A 17,559-nucleotide genomic window follows, 5' to 3' on the forward strand; every position below is an offset into this window, starting at 1 on the left:
TCCCTCCGCGCGCGGATTCTCCGCCACAAATCTCCGAATTACGTACGTCCCATTCTCGGAATATTTGCTCCGTTTCATATTAGGCATTTCATAGAGTTTTATATATGACAATGTGCGCAATTTCATGTAGAATAAAACAAAAAATATTTGAAGGTTGTAGCTTTTCTTATTTCCGAAATAATTGCATATAAAAAAAAATATAAAAAAATTTACATTCGGTCAACTTTAACTCGTCAGATATGGTCGAAAACTGCAATTGTAAGCTAATACTCTTACAGTATAGTAATATTCAATCATTTGTCTTCATTTTGAAAGAAATTGGAAGTCTCTAGGACAATATTTAGATTTATGGTGAATTTTTGAAAAAAATATTTGTTTACGTCCGTGCGTTACGAATTCATGCATTATTTTGTGATAGTATTTTCTCTGTGTTGCTTTTATCGTTTTACTATGTGTTATATACCAAAATGATCGTAATTTAGTGTACATTACAAAAAAAAAAAGTAACTTGTTACCTTAACCGTTTCGCGCACAGCACGATTTGAATACAATTATATATGAAATTTCGTTTTTGCACTATCATATATCGCATTATTTATATATGATAATGATAATTTTTTTCATTTCTGATGGTTGCATACTAAACTTCAGGCAATAACAAAAAAAGGAGCCAAAAATGAACTCTTAATCTTGAAAACTAAGCGTGCTGTGATTTTTTGAAAAAAATATTTTTTCCGCTTCCGTGCTCACTCCGAGACCCCTCCAGCACACGAGAGACAATTTTTTATTTACCGCTCCGGCGTAAGAGGGTTAATATTTTATACAATAATCACAAGACAAAAGTAACACCTGAACCTCTTAGAACATAAATTAAGTTAATACCCTTAGTTAATAAAAAATCAAAACACACTGTGATCTCAACACATATAGGAGATAATCCCAGGATATGTAACTGGGCCAGAGTAGCTGATGAATAAAGGAGCTATCAAGCTGCACCTCCAACAGTGGTGGAGCAGGATCCCAACAGACATAAATCCTTTACTAAGCAGTGAGGATTGCAGGAAGTCACAGCAAACAATGAGGACAGCAAGCAGTGAGGATAATAGGCTGAACTAAATGTGATAGTAACCTTGCTTATTTCTTATCGTTAGTTGTTAGAAATCCAGTTATAGAATTTTGGGAGCTTGAAGGTACACTTTTGGTGTATAGGAGAGCACCTTCTTATCTGATGGTGGCATTTGTCATTAGTTTTGGAAGTCATTTATGGGCTTTTGTCTTAGGCATATGGGTCACCAATACTCTACGAGGTAGAGTCCTTATATATATCAGTGTAAGGATCCTCTGACAAGTCTTGCTATGATGGCCTTACACCTTGTTGTGGTTCCAATATCTGGTGACAGTACTTACCAGTAAGGATCACACATTGGGCATGAATGTTGAGAAGCTTTTTCTCCCTCATTAAAAAAAGCTTTTAGTTTGCTTTGCTAGACCGTTTCTCTGGCTGTACTTAAACACTATCCTTATTCATTGTGGTAGCCAGGTAACTTTATCAGTAGTTAAGATTCATTCCAAATAATGATAATTTTCATGATAAAATTATTGGGATACTTACCCACTGTTTAATGTGGAAACCCTCCCAGCCTCCCCACATCTAAGTGGGTGGGTGGTCATGAAGAAATATGACAAAAATGTAACAATTCCAGCACCATCTGGTGGGAAAACAGATGACTACAGTGATCATTCTCGTGGATTAGCCAAGTGTATTATGATTTTTTTTAATCGATAATCGCTTAGATAAAGCTAACTTTAAACAGTAGGTATCATATTTTGTGAAGTGTTTGTTTCTTGAATGCCTTTTGATTGCTTATTCTAAATTGCTTATCATTTCAGACAAGAGCGAGAACTTACAGCTGCATTAAGATTACAGCAAGATGAAGACTATCAAGAAAGTTTACGAGCAGATCAAGAGAAGGAGCGCAAAAGACAGCAAGAAAGAGAGGAGGTTGAGAGAAAAGAGTTGGAGGAAAAACAGAAGGTTGAGGAGCAGCAGAGACAGAAAGATAACATAAGACGTTTGAAAATAGAAATGGTTGACAGAATTCCAGCAGTAAGTTACCTTGAAACTACTTAAAATACTATACTACTAATAATTAAAAATGTATTGTTTTCTGTTCCAGTACTAAGAACTAGAATGATTTTTGTACTGTTCTTAACTTTTCAGAGAAATCAGCACAGTATGTTATTTTGATATTATTTACGAATGTTTTTTTAAGGTTTTACTTCATTGCTAGCAGATTGATTATAAAAGTAAATGTTTTTCTTCAAAATCTTCATAATAATTGGAAAACCTTGAAAACCATGATAATTTTTAATCCTTTCAGAGGTGTCTGTATGCAAATTTTTAGATTCTTTTGAAAAGCACAGAATTATAGCACACCTGAATGCTAGAGAGAAAGTAACACTAATCATACTTGATTTAATTCAGTGGTGGTTGATCCCATACATCTTTAGTGGTTCCGCTGATTCATCTCTCCCGGGGAGATATTGAAGTTCACAAAAATGCTAAGGTTGGGTAACACACCTACTGGACCACAAGGTAACAAATTTAGTCCTTGCAGAACATGAGGCAACATATTTTTTACAAGTTGAAGACTGTCCTCTTAGTCCTCCAAGCTTTCACTCAGTCCTGGACAGAAAGTTGACAGGCAATGACTAAAACCTTGGTGCAAATTCTATGGTGGTGCATCAACTAGCAGTGAACAGTGGGTAAAAGGAAATGATATTAAGATCATAACCAGGTTTGTTCCAGGAAAGCAAATGTTAGTGGACACACACACAGTTAGGGGAAGCATAGCCTCAGTCAGAATGGTCATTGTATCTGGAAATGTAAATGCCTCTTTGTTGCCCAAAGGGCACAGTATTGGTGGATCTATTTCTGGCCCAACAAGACAAAGTTGCTCGGAAGATTGATGCACAGATGTGTCCCTGGGATGTCTTGGATTTGGATGCTTACAACTTGTTAGACTATTCCTTGTTAAGCTTTGAATATCAAGGAATGTAAAGATAACCATGAATACTCTCCTTTGGCTGTAGCCGGAGTAGTTTGTATTTTTTTTATGTTGGTGGACAGTTCCAGGATGCCTGGAAGGCATCACTTCATATCTGGAGACTATCCAGTAGTCTTAATACAGGGTCCTCAGAGTAAGAAGCCTGAGCCATTTATTATTATTGGTGTTATGAAAAGATTCTAAATCCAGTTGATTTTGATATTCCTTTGACTTTATCCTTTTGCATTTGATATGAGATGTTATTCAGTATTTTTAGGACCTATCCCAGTCTCCAAGTGCTTTTCTGAATCCTCCAGGTCTCTATATCCACTCTGTGTCATTCAGCAGCTTGGTCCAACTAAATAAATTGCAATTCGGTCATATGCGTACATGTTGTGATGAAAAACTAATATTTTTATAGAAAACTAAGTTAGGCTTTTATACAAACCTGTCACTCATATAATGGTTTTTATGTATGCAACTCACCTAGCTATAGTTTCTATCTGTCGGCAGCTAGAATTTTTGAAATTTGCAGTAGCACTATATTTGTTTTGGCTAGGTGATACCCCCTTCCCACTTGGGGAGAGAGAGGAACCAACTCAGCATGAACTTCAGTCATTTCTACCAGCTGGTGTATCGACACTGTACAGCAGCAGTGGAATTTTTGGAATTGCTTTACTTTTCCTTCATGTCTTTGGAAGTTTTGGTGAAGTACTCATATTTTGGTAGCCATTTCGGCAACATTTAGCTCTTATAGGAATTTGTTCAAAATAGTTTAATTTAGCTTTTTGACAAGACTGCTCTAGGATTGAGTTAATTAGCCGGCATGTCCAACACTAGCTCTCAAGGTACTAAGTATTGCAGCGTTTACAAGACTTAAAAGCTTGTTACAATCCGCATTCAATTTGTACAGTTTATAGAGGTCAAACTAGCTCATTGGTTCTGAGTTGTGGGGAATGTGTCAGTTGGGACAGTAAAGCTTTGAAAACTTCAATTAGCCACATTAATAAGTTAGAGAGAGATTAGAGAGATAAGAGGAGGAAAGCAGCTTCTTGGACTAGCTCTAAGAAGCGTGTAGTTAGTCAGGATTTGTCTGCTGGAAATGTATCTTTGTCTCCTTCTGAACCCTTCCCCCTCATCTATTCAACCCATTCCTCTAACCCTGGCTCTCTTGCACCAGATCCTGATGCTGTTGCCAGCCTTGGAGCATAGGTAGACCAAAAATTTTCTACCATGTTACAGATAATAGAAAAGTTAGGAGCATCCGTGGAAATGTTGATGGATAAGATAAGTGGTGAGGTGAGTGCAAGTGCTAGTGTTGTGGAGGAGGTGGCTGTTCGTCCTGCAGATTATCCTAGGCAAAGGCCCCCTGTCAGACTCCCCAGCACCTGGGAGGAGGCATACTGGTACCTGAAGGGAGGTCAGTGGGGTCTGCCCACTAGCAGTTGCCCCTCAGGCGGTCCTGCCTGTTGATGATTCCCAGGTCATGACAGAGCACCATTGGAAAGGTGTCTTTAAGGAGGTGGATCTCTCCCCGAGCACATCCAGCTCTGGGCAGTCATTTCCCAGGTGCTAGTGGTGCTTTGTAGAGGAGTCTCATCCACTGAAAAGGAGGGTTCGTAAGGTCTCGCCTTCTCCTGTCCCATTAAGAAAGCTAGTGTGCTTCAAGAGAACCAGCATCCTTCATGCAGCTTTTGGGACTCCCCAGAGCAATTTTCCCAAGATAATTACAGTTTAGAGGGACACCGTAGTGAGAGGATTCGCTCCTTTGAGTCTCGTTCCTCATCAAGGAAGTCTTCTTCTGATGAGGTTGCATGGAGGAAAAGTTCAGAGCGTCTGTTGGCGCCAGAACTTTATCCCCCTGTGCTTTCCTCTCCAGTTCATTCCACGAGTGCTAAGAAGCATAGGGCACCGTAAGTCTGTCAGCACCTGTTCATCCTTCTTACACAGAAGGACAGGTTGTCTTATTTTAAGTTTTACCTGTAATTCAAGATTGCCCAATGGCACAAGAGCACCTTTTGGCATAGGATGTATCTATGCTTGAATAGCACACATTGGTGCAGGAGCTTCCATTGGCATATGAGCTCCCATTGACACAAAATCTCCCTCTTGTTCTAGACCCTTAGGTAATACCAGAGAACATGTTGGTGCCGAGCGCCCTTTGGCACTACAGCTCCCACAAGCGCCTGAGTTCCCCTCGGTGCCACAGCTCCTACTAGCGGCCGAGTGCCCGTCGGCGCCACAGTTTCCACAAGCGCCCGAGTGCCCGTCGGCGCCACAGTTTCCACAAGCGCCCGAGCTCCCACAAGTGACCGAGCACCCATTGGTGCCCCTCAAGCAGTCTGGGGCCATTCAACAACCTACTATACAACAGTTATTACTTCTGTTTTACCTGCAGTGTCACAAGGTATGGCTGTTACTGATCCTTCTATTGCAGCCATTCAAAATAAGTGTGACAGAATTTTGGGCTTTATGAAGTCATCGGTACCTCCTGTTCAACCTCATGCAAACTTTGTCTTCTGTTTCGTCGGCAGAAGAAGAAGAAGAGGAGGAGGATAAGGAGTCTTCTCTGACAGGCTACAAGTCGCTACTTTGCTACTTTGTAGTGAATTTCCCAGACTTTCTCGCCAGCAACCCCAGCTTTGCTAGAGTCGTCTTACATTAGAAACAACCAAGTGGATTCATCCGAGTTGCCTACAAGTCCCATAAAATCAGCGATTTATGGTGCCATAGCAGGCCAAGTTTCAGTTATCGGTAATAGTTATGGTGCTATAACATACCTAACAGAGGCGTTATTAACTGAAACTTGGTGCCATAAGCGCCGTAAATCGCTATGTTTCGGTTAATGGTGATTTTTGCTTATCAGCATCCCGCCAAGAACGGAACCCCACCAATAACCAGGGAATGCTTGTATTTACTCTCTTTTTCAGCATGTAAGGCATTGAAGGTGGTTAACCTTAGCTTGAGGAGAAGAGGGGGCAAGGAAAGGTTAACTTCAATTTTCCTCCGTCTCGTCTTCCCACTAGAAGACCTTTATGTTATGAGACCGGAGATGGGAGACTTTTCTGGACTTATTGACTTGGCTAGGAGGTGCTTAGACAAAGGTATCGGGGGCAGTTCTTAGGAGTTGGCCTCTCTCTTTACCCTAGGCGTCCTCAAAAAGAGAGCTTTAGTGCTCTTTTACCTCCAAAGGTGTATCTTATACTCAAAGTTCCACTTTGCTTTACTCTCCCCTGGACAGCAAGCACCTTTTCCCGGAGGACACAATGATTCAAGTTTCTTCTGCCCTGTAGAGGAAATCGACACAGGACCTGCTCTCTCAATCTACTAAGTGTCCTTGTGATTCCACTCCCAGCTCACATCCTTTGCCTGCCATGCGCGCTCAACTCTTTGGTGGCAGAGGAATATCTAGGTCCTTCCCTAGATTGAGGGGTAGAGTACGCTTCACCCCAAGATCCATCAAGAGATTCACAACTAAAACCTCTGCAAAAAAGTGGTGTGTTAGTCCTTCGTGCACCTGTAGTATCAAGACTCCACCATTTTTGGAGAAACTGGGAGGCAAGAGCTGTGGAATCTTGGATCATAGAAGTTTTAAGAGAAGGCTACGGTATTCCTTTCAAGAGAACTCAACCTTATCAAGCTCTCTGATAGTTTTGAAAGCCTACTTGGAAGATTCAGAGAGATTCATCTCTCTTTTGAGAGAATTTCTGCCACTCTTGCAGAAAAAGGCTATAGATTTAGTAGTAGACCCACTAACCCCAGGATTCTACAATCATCTGTTTGTAGTTCCCAAGGCCTCGGGGGGTGAAGGCCCGTGTTGGATGTAAGCACTCTGAATCTGTTGGTCAAGAGGGCAAAATTCAAAATGGAAATGAGTCAGATGGTTTTGTCATCCATCCGTCTGGGCGATTAGATGATTTCCATCAATATGGAAGACACATACTTCCATATCCCAGTTCACCAGAATGCAAAGAATTTTCTTTGATTTGCTTTCAAGAACAAAGTTTATCAATTCAGAGTTCTGTGTTTTGGGCTTTCGACTGCCCCACAAGTGTTCACATGTGTCTTAGCCCCCATTGCGAAATGGTTACATCTAGTCGGGATAAGAATATCTCTGTACCTAGACGACTGGCTTCTTCGATCGCAAACAGGAAAAGTGCACGTAGGACTTGCAGAAAACTTCAGCTCAAGAATTGGGACTTCTAATAAGCACGAGGAAGTCACAGTTACTCCCATGTCAGGAACTAGTCTATTTGGGGATGATAGACTCGGTGAATTTTTGGGCTTTTCCTTCCCCACAAAGAGTGGAGTTGTGCTTGCAGAAAGTGGATCACTTTCTAGCCCTTCAGGAGTGCTCAGCTAAGGAATGGATGAGTCGGTTGGGCACTCTGTCCTCAATATAACTGTTTGTGTCATTGGGGAGACTGCATATGAGGAATCTCTTCCTCAAGGCAAAGTGAAACAGAATAAAGTTTCCAGACTTGTTTGTGTTCCAGGTCACAAATGAGATAAAGGAGGACCTGTATTGGTGGAGATTAAAAGACAGGCTGTTAGAGCCTGTCTTTCCAGACATGCCCGACCTGTGGGGAGCGATCCTAGGTGATAAGGAAGTTCATGGACATGGAATGTTCAACAGAGACAGTAAGATTGCTACCACAGACGACCAGTCTTCTCAGACCACCCCACTTCAGGAGGTTCCATCAAGGACTGACCGCTTACAGATTGTCCGATGCCTCTTGTGAGGGAAAGGTTTTTCAAACCAAGTTGCAAGGGCTATTGCTGTGCAGAAGAAAATCCTCAAGTGATGTATACCAGGTGAAGTGAACAATTTTTCAATCCTGGTGCAAGAAGCACAACATATCATCTTTTTAGACATCTATTGCAGAAATTGCTGATTTCCTTTTACACTCGAGGGCATCTATGAATCTGTCGACTTCGACCATCAGAAGATATAAGGCAGTGCTCGGCTCAGTCTTTAAGCACAGAAGGATAGATTTCTCGACCAATAAAGACCCTTTGGATCTCATCAGATCTTTTCTTACAGAGAAACTTGAAATGAAGGTTCTAAGACCTTGTCTTGGAATCTAAATGTGATTCTTAAATGACTTTCAGAACCATGTTTTGAGCAATTGAGTACTTCCTCGCTGAGAGACTTGACGAGAAAGACCCTATTCTTGGTAGTCTACAGCGAAGAGGGTGAGTGAGCTTCACTCGATGGACAAGAGAGTAGGCTTTGCTCAAGGTAATACTGTATGCATATTAACCTTGGGGTTTGTAGCAAAAAAACGAGACCCCTTCCAAGCCATGGCTTTGTTCTTTTATAATTAAAAACCTTATGGACTTAGTAGGTATGGAAGAAGAAGAGACCTAGTAGGTCTGGAAGAAGAAGAGAGGTCTCTGTGTCCAGTCAGAGCACTAAAATTCTATCTGCAGAGGACAGAGAAGATACGGGGCCCATGCGATCATCTGTGGTGTTCTGTGAGGAACCCATCTCACCCAATGTCTAAGTCTTCTTGAGGAATATAATTGTGGAGGTCCATTCTCAAGTTAAAGAATTGAATTTTAATGCAATTAAAGTGAAAGCTCACGAAGTGAGAGCAGTGGCTATGTCGCTTTCCTATAAACATAACTTCTCTTTAGATTCCATTATCCAAGTGGCATATTGGAAGTGCAAATCATTGTGACAACTGCAGTCTGGGTCTGTATGTAGTTGCTGGCACGGTGTTGGGTAAGGGTGTATAGGAAGTCGTTCCTTCCTAATCTAATCTCTTTGCCTTCAATAAGGTTGTTGGGTTTTAAGGGAAGCCTAGGGGTTCTATTGATGAATTAGGAAAGGAATACCCCTCAAGACTTTTTATTAGTTGGGTATGGGTTTTTTTTTTTTTTTTTTTTGGCAGTGATATAATTACTCTGGTTTGATTATTTTGATTATGGTACTGTGCCCTGGGCAGGGCCATCTTTGTGTTAACCATGCTAGCCATGGATTGTTCCTTAGCTGCATGGATCCCACTAAAAAAAATAGAGGACGACCCTTGGCTACACCACCACGTCTCTACAAGTTAAGATGAGCGTCATCCAGAGGCAGTAATCATCTGTACAGTTCTTTTAACAGGTTAAGAACCAATAAGCATTTTCATGAATGTTAGTATTATGTACATGTTTTCATTATTTTATATGAAATGTATGTGTGTATCCATGGATCCAACCCCCTACAATGTGGGATTCAGCTATGTAACTACTTTGTAAGTTGCATACATAAAAATGACATTTTATCAAAGCTTAAAATCCCTAAAATGAAAGTATGAATTTATGATAATTAACAAAGACTCAAGAATGAAAAAGTTTGTGTTACCCCAGAGTGTTGGTGCCAACATGAGCCAGGGGGGTAGTTTCCCATTGGATGAGTGGGTTACGTGCTCACCTACTGATTTGGTAGCCTGAGTTCGCTCCCCGCTCTGCCAACGCGGAATCAGAAGAATTTATTTCAGGGGATTATTAATTCATTTCTTGATATAATGTGGTTCGGAGCCCACAATAAGCTGTAGGTTAAGTAACCAATTGGTTCCTAGCCAAGTAAAAATATCTAATCCTTTGTGCCAGCCCTAGGAGAGCTGTTCATCAACTCAGTGGTCTGGTTAAACTAAGATATACCTAACTTTTTGAACCAAGGTGGGCAATTAATGAGTCCTATGCAATGCTAAAAGCTGCTCCTGTTGCTGCTTCCCACTATATAGATTATTACATCATCCTTAATACCTTGTGGATAAGGATTTCTTTTATGTTCACTATATACCAAACCAATGTGTCCAGAATTTATGGGATTTTTCCATTGTCATATTTTAGTAACCTTGACATCTTGCTAACAGCTAGCTCTCTCTCTCTCTCTCTCTCTCTCTCTCTCTCTCTCTCTCTCTCTCTCTCTCTCTTCTCTTCTCCTCTCCTCTCTCCTCTCTCTCTCTCTATCTCTCTCTCTCTCTCTCTCTCTCTCTCTCTCTCATCATCCCTGAATCTGCTGCTAACTGTGTTCCAGCAAACCTGCTACTAATATTGAGATATCCTTCCTTATTCTGGTACTTGTGAAAATTATTTCCACTTGTCACACACAATAGTATTTTTCTACATACGGGTGCCTTATTGCACATTCTTTTACAAACCTGCATCTTAATAACTGCCCAACAGCTCATTCCTGGTGCTTATTTGTCAAAGTTTTCTAACCTGGAGTAGTGTTGACAACTCCAGCAAGTTGGTCACAATAATGTAATCAAACTTAAGTGAACAATTCACTTAAGTTTGATTGCATTATTGTTATTTAGTCAATAACAAGTATGGAGATTACAAACTTGGTGGCCTAAAACATTTATGAAAAGAAAGAAACTGTGCATTAGTAAATTTCAGTGTTAGAAAAGTTAAAATAAAGGAGGGGACATGAAGGACTGACATTGAAACCTAGTAACAGTTGTGTATGCTATGATATTTTTAGTATACTATTCTTTGGAAAGGCATACTACTATTCAATTCTGTGATTATGGCTATACAGTATGCTGCAACTAAAAAAGGTATTAGTAAATTAATGGTCTCGCATACAAATGAAGAATTACCTATTTACAGGAACCAGATGAGGGCAAAGAAGGAGTAGTGCATATTGTTGTGAAATTACCGCAGGGGACTCGGTTAGAGCGACGGTTTCTTGACTCAGATAGTCTTTCTACCTTGTATTATTATATCTTTTGCCATCCAGACTCTCCAGATAGGTAAGATGAAGTGGAATTATAAGTATGTTATAATTTTTGTTGAGATCAATGATAAATTTTAAGGGAAACAATCCTTAAAGTTATGATAATGAACTTGCTTTGGCTTTGATTATTATTAGGGGTAGAGCATTTTGCAAGAAAAGAAATGAAATATTTTGTGCATTTCCTTAACCATAGTTCTTTGTAGTTAATAGTATAGTTTTATTGCTACTCCCTATGTATATTAGCCTTAAGATGAAATTTTTGTGTTTGTACATGACTACAGACTTATATTTTATGTATAGAAAAGCAGTTTTGCCAGCCGATGTTGAACTGATTTTTGAGCTGAAAATGGTTTTTAAGAGTAGTTGCAGTTGTTAATAGTGAGCTGATGCTTTCTTTCTTTCTTACGTAAGCCTAGATTTTTTTCTCTTTTGTATGGTCTGCAGTTACACAGCTTTTTGGGTTTTCTCTTATAAGTGCCAACTTTTCATTTCATTGTGTCATTTGCCATCTTCAAGTAAATATCAGTATTTTTTTATATTTCAAAGTGTTGTTATACTACGGAGTTCCGCATGCAATTTTTTATCTACAAAATAGGTTTTGTGTTAGTTTTCTTTTTTCCCAAATATGACCTTGATTTTTATGTCAGAGCTGCCCACTGCCAAGGGTTACCTGATAAATCTCATTTTTGGTGAAATGGCCCACAGCTTATAAAGGTGGTCAGATATCAAAAGTGTTTATGTTAAATGGGTTTGTAATTACAGTTAAGTAAAGAGCATTAAGGAAGAGTTAGTGACAAAAGGGCCCACTGCAGCATAACAGTGGAAACTCATTAAGCAAATAAAATTAAGTAAATATCCTGCCTGTAATCTTGAGGAGATTATGAAATGAGATCAAATGGTAAGGAAAGTACTGTTTAAAAAATTGCTTACGAAGTCAAGAATAAAAATTACTAAATAGTTTTTGTAACTATGCATATTTTAGCTAGAGGATAATTCAGAGGGTCTTGAGGTGCTTCTTGTATAGTATGTATCTAGTGGCACTTTTCCAAGTTATCAAGAGTTAGCAAGGTAGTTTTTGTGCGTAGGGAACAGATACCAATATGAAAGGACTAAAGGATAGTTACCAATGTTTTTCTAGACTTCCATCTCATGTGTAATGTATGAGAGTTCTGCAAATATGTAAAATTGTCAATCTGTCCCAATTGTTAGTTTAGGGGAAAATTCTGTGAATTTGCAAAATTTGTAAAATTGAAATTCATTTGCTTTCAAGACCAACATAAGAGGACATGCATGTTATTCAATGTCTGTTAGAAGTCCAGCATGAAGACTGAGACTAAGATTATGTATGACAAGAAAGTAGGGAAAAACATGAATCAAACTGGTAAAACTTCCTGCAGTAAGAAAACTTAAGAAGTTTATCATCTCATTGCTGAAAAATTTAAGGAAAGAACAGTGAATATAGTCATTTTGACAAGAGAAAAATACCACCTGCAACCAAGCTACTAACTTAAGAGGTGACCCCTCATAGCCATGAAAAGTCAGCTGTGAAAATTTTCATGTGTAGCTGGTATTGAATGTTTGAGATATAAGTCCTCATAGTTGGAACTACCATTGGCAACTTTTCCTTGGGCTTTTGGCCAAGGGGAAAACCAAAGGAACAAAGGAAATATTAAGTCCTGTTTTTTCATATTTTCCCATGGCTGTGTTGTTTCATGCCAAGCAAATAAGTAATGTACTGGAAATTGCAATTGTTACCACTCACCGGTAGTGAGTATTTGGAGTGACCAGGTACCAAGGGTAGACAGACAGGGAAACTGCCACTATCAAGACTGGAATGCCGTACTTAGATCATATTATGGAATGAACTAGAGATGAAAATTGTTTTGAAGTGTGAATTCAGAAGACTTCATATCAGTTGATTTAGTATGTTAAGTACTCTAGGTAGGCATCGAGTTACGATTGGCTTAGATTCTTGCATGCATGTCAGAAGTTGATTTTAATGTAAATCGGTTTTTGCAATTCAATCTACAGCCTAATTCCTTTACCCATAGCCTACCATGATTTTATCACCATGAGCATATTTTAATACAGTAACTTTCTTATCATTCTTTACAATAATGATTATATTCATTTGCCTTACTAAAAATTGAGTAAATTTGGCTTTTTACATTGGTTTGTTCCCTTACGTATCACGAATATACTAGCAAGTATTGCATCACTCATATTGTTCTGTAGACCAGACTTTTAGTTTATTTTTAAGAAATGTATTAAGAGGATTAATCACGTTCACATTGAGCAGACGTGTTTGGGTTCATGCTTGATAGGCAGGCTGCAACCTATCAAACTTTGTCATACACTGCTTCAGACTGCAGTGGGTGTACAATCAAATGTTAGTGTGCATCAGAGTAAATATTTTAGATGGCCAATTATCAAACTGTTAATCAATCTTTCCAATTAAACCAAACATTCTTAAATTGTTTAATTGTATGATCATATACCATGCTGGTTACTATACATGGGACTGCTACTTGTAAGTGCTGCCAGCTGCACAATGTTTTGCAAATTTTTATAATGTCTTCATTGTCTCTTTATCCGTAATTTTTGTTCACTACTGTCGAAAATGCAGATTTTCATAAGTTGCATCTGTCATATATCTGCGCCTATCTTCATTCAGTGAATTACAATGTAAAAAATTGGTTGAATGGGATGGTGACCATCTTGAAAAAATCACTAGTATGTTCATACAGTATGAAGGAATGGATCTGTTTTCTTCCCCTTTAAAAGTCTATTATTATTATCAATAGGGCTTAGTTTTTCCAGACCTCTGAGTCTCAAGTAGACTCTTCTCGGGCTGGTTAGCTTTAAAAGTCTAAATGTGGACAAGAGACCAGAAATTTCCTTAGGAAGTTCCACTTCTGTAACAGCCGACTGGTTTTCTTAAGGGGACCGCCTCAGTTTAGGGGGAGGGTATCAAAATATTGCCTGGAGCAATTATGTTTTGCTACCCATTTATAAGTCACCTAATGGAAAGTTACTACAAAAAAGTTTCATAAATTTCTATCCATTCGTTTTTTTTATATTAATTTTTTTCCCGATTTTTAGATACATTGCTTTAAAACCCCAAGGCTTCCCTAGTTTTTAACAAAATTTTAATAACTAAAGCAATTAATACTCACAAAGAGTTGCTCTATCCAATGAATTGAGAAAGATTAAAAAAAAAAAAATCAAATAAAAAAATTCATTGGTATGAAAATTTTTTTTTTTTTTTTTTTAACCCTTTAACGCCGATTGGACGTATTAAACGTCGATATAAATTGTCTGTTGGGTGCCGATTGGACGTATGGTACGTCGATATAAAAAAGTTTGTTAAAAAGTTCGTGTAAAAATAGTTAGAGGCCTACTAGGCGAAAACTTTTGAATCAACCGCCTTGGGGGATGCTGGGAGCTCATGGATCAAGGGGTTGTTTTGTTTACAATCGTTACGCAGGCGCGCAAGTGCAAATTTCTTTCTTATCTCACTAAAAAGTATCAGCGACACATCTCGGAAATTATTTCATCACTTTGACATAATTTTTGAACCATTAGCCGTTACATGGAGTATTATATATGAAAATGTGTGCAATTTCATGTAGAATACAACAAAAAACAACTCATGGTTGTAGCTTTTATCAGTTTTGAAGTATTTTTATATAAATAACGATAAGTGCCAAAATTTCAACATTCGGTCAACTTTGACTCTACCGAAATGGTCGAAAAACGCAATTGTAAGCTAAAACTCTTATATTCTAGTAATATTCAATTATTTACCTTCAGTTTGCAACAAATTGGAAGTCTCTAGCACAATATTTTGATTTATGGTGAATTTATGAAAAAAAACTTTTTCCTTACGTCCGCGCGGTAACTCTTCCGAAAAAATCATAAATTTTTTTGTCCGATTGAGGTAATGTTTGCACCATTTTAAATTAGCCATTACAAAAAGTTTTATATATGGAAATGTGCACAATTTCATGTAGAATACAATTAAAAACATCTCATGGTTGTAGCTTTTATCAGTTTTGATATATTTTCATATAAATAACGATAAGTGCCAAAATATCAACCTTTGGTCAACTTTGACTCAACCGAAATGGTAAAAAAACGCAATTGTAAGCTAAAACTCTTATATTCTAGTAATAATCAATCATTTATCTTTATTTTGCAATAAATTGGAAGTCTCTAGCACAATATTTTGATTTATGGTGAATTTATGAAAAAAAAAAAACATTTTCCTTACGTCCGCGCGGTAACTTCCGAAAAAATCAGAAATTTTGTTGTCTGATTTTCGTAATGTTGCACCATTTTAAATTAGCCGTTACATAAAGTTTTATATATGAAAATGTGGGCCATTGCATGTAGAATACAACTAAAGACAACCCATGGTTATAGCTTTTATCAGTTTTGAAATATTTTCATATGAATAACGATAAGTGCCAAAATTTCAACCTTCGGTCAACTTTGATTCGACCTAAATGCTCAAAAAACGCAATTGTAAGCTAAAACTATTACATTCTAGTAATATTCAATCATTTAACTTTATTTTTCAACAAATTGGAAGTCTCTAACACAATATTTCGATTTATGGTGAATTTATGAAATAAACTATTTCCTTATGTCCGCGTAGTAACACTTCCGAAAAAATCATAAATTTTTTTGTCCGATTGAGGTAATGTTTGCACCATTTTAAATTAGCCGTTACATAAAGTTTTATATATGAAAATGTGCGCAATTTCATGTAGAATACAACACAAAATAATTGAAGGTTGTAGCTTTCTCATTTTCGAAATATTTGCATATAAATCACGATAAATAGAAAAAAAACCATGTTTGGTCAACTTTGACTCTACCGAAATGGTCGAAAAACGTAATTTTAAGCTAAAACTCTTACAGTTTAGTAATATTCAGTCATTTATTTTTATTTTGAAACAAATTCGAAGTCTCTATCATAATATTTAGATTTATGGTGAATTTTTGAAAAAACTTTTTTTCTTCCCTCCGCGCTGATTCTCCGCCGCAAATCTCTGAAATGCATACGTCGCATTCTCGTAATATTTGCTCCGTTTCATATTAGGCGTTTAGTAGAGTTTTATTTATGAAAATATGCGCAATTTCATGTAGAATAGAAAAAAAATAAATGAAGGTTGTAGCTTTTCTCATTTCTGAAATATTTGCACATAAAAAAAATCTATAAAAAAAATTAGACATTCAGTCAACTTTAACTCGTCCAAAATGGTAGAAAACTGCAATTTGAAGCTAAAAATCTTGCAGTATAGTAATATTCAATCATTTATCTTCATTTTGAAACAAATTGGAAGTCTTTATAACAATATTTAGATTTATGGTGAATTTTTGAAAAAAAAAAAACATTTTTTACGTCCGTGCAATACGAATTCATGCATCATTTTGTGATAATATTTTCTCAGTGTTGCTTTGATCGTTTTACAATGTGTTATATACCAAAATGATTGCAATTTAGTGTACAATACAATGACAAAAAATTAACTCTTTAGCTTTGACCGTTTTGCTCACAGCGCGATATAATACAATTATATATGAAATTTTGTTTTCGCGCTATATTATATCGCATTATTTATATATGATAATGATTTTTTTTTCATTTCTGATGGTTGCATACTAAACTTCAGGCAATGATAAAAAAAGGAGCCAAAAATGAACTCTTAATCTTGAAAACTAAGCGCGCTGTGATTTTTTGAAGAAAAACTTTTTTTCTGCTTTGGCGCTCACTCCCAGACCCCGCCGGCATACGGGAGACGATTTTTATTATACCCCTTTGGCATTAAAGGGTTAATTACTTAATTCAAAAATTCATAAAAAATAGAAATTGGAATAATTTGAAAATTCTTCCAATTCTTTCGATGTAGAATTTATCAAGGATTTCAATGGTATTTGAATTTTGAAAATAGGACAACAAATAAAAAAGCCTTAGGGTTTTAAAGCGACCCATATACTGAAAAACATAGTTTTGAGATATTGTGTGTTAAAGTTTACGTAATGAAATTCTCAGTGAAAACCGCTTAGGCATCAATATAAAAATTTACTTAAGCTTGATTTTCTTATTCTAACGGCATACTTCTATGGTATCTGGTCCCCCCACTATAAAAAGTGATATTAAACCCCCCCAGGGGGTGGGTATCATGAGGTACGACCCCACTCATTGTCGCCAGCTAGGCCTGGGAGGTGATGAATGCACATGCTTCATCTTTGTGTTCTTTCTTGTTATCTTTCTAAGTCTTTTTTTTCAACCTTTCTCTAGCTAATGTACGCTTTCTTGACTGCTTCTTCCTTGGCATTTTGATGAATAAACAAGAAAAAATGGACTTAGATATAAAGAGTACTTGACAACTGCGGCTCAGAGGTGAACGGTGTGGTTACATCAGAGGTATGCGGGTTACTGATGTGTTTGTGCAGCTGCTCCTCCTGCCTCTCTGCTTCAGAAAGCGTAGGATGGGAAAAATGTCGTACAACAAATATGATTACCTAGGGAAAATTTATGTAAAACGCAACGGAATGAAAGGATACCCAAACATTGTATTTTTCGTGATATTTTCATTGCAGATACTTTCACAAAAAATCATTTTTGACCCACTTACAGGTTAGCTAGAGCACTAATATTTTATGTCGGGCTGTGGCACACATCAATATTACCAGAAATGAGTAAAACTATTTTGCCCACCGACCTCAAAATTGTCGTATTTCAGGCCTCCCAACTGAGGCGGTTCC

At 37.6% G+C, this 17,559-nt stretch overlaps 1 protein-coding gene across 1 annotated transcript in view; it reads left to right on the top strand.

The window, feature by feature from the left end:
* LOC135208451 (FAS-associated factor 2-like) overlaps positions 1 to 17,559 on the top strand; it is a 116,640-nt gene that overhangs the window by 91,629 nt on the left and 7,452 nt on the right. The window contains 2 exon segments of the mRNA XM_064240642.1: positions 1,891 to 2,107; positions 10,656 to 10,798. Of these exon segments, the coding sequence (XP_064096712.1) occupies positions 1,891 to 2,107; positions 10,656 to 10,798 (360 nt within the window).

The sequence above is a fragment of the Macrobrachium nipponense genome, chromosome 35, assembly GCF_015104395.2.
Source record: "Macrobrachium nipponense isolate FS-2020 chromosome 35, ASM1510439v2, whole genome shotgun sequence".
Lineage (NCBI taxonomy): Eukaryota > Metazoa > Arthropoda > Malacostraca > Decapoda > Palaemonidae > Macrobrachium > Macrobrachium nipponense.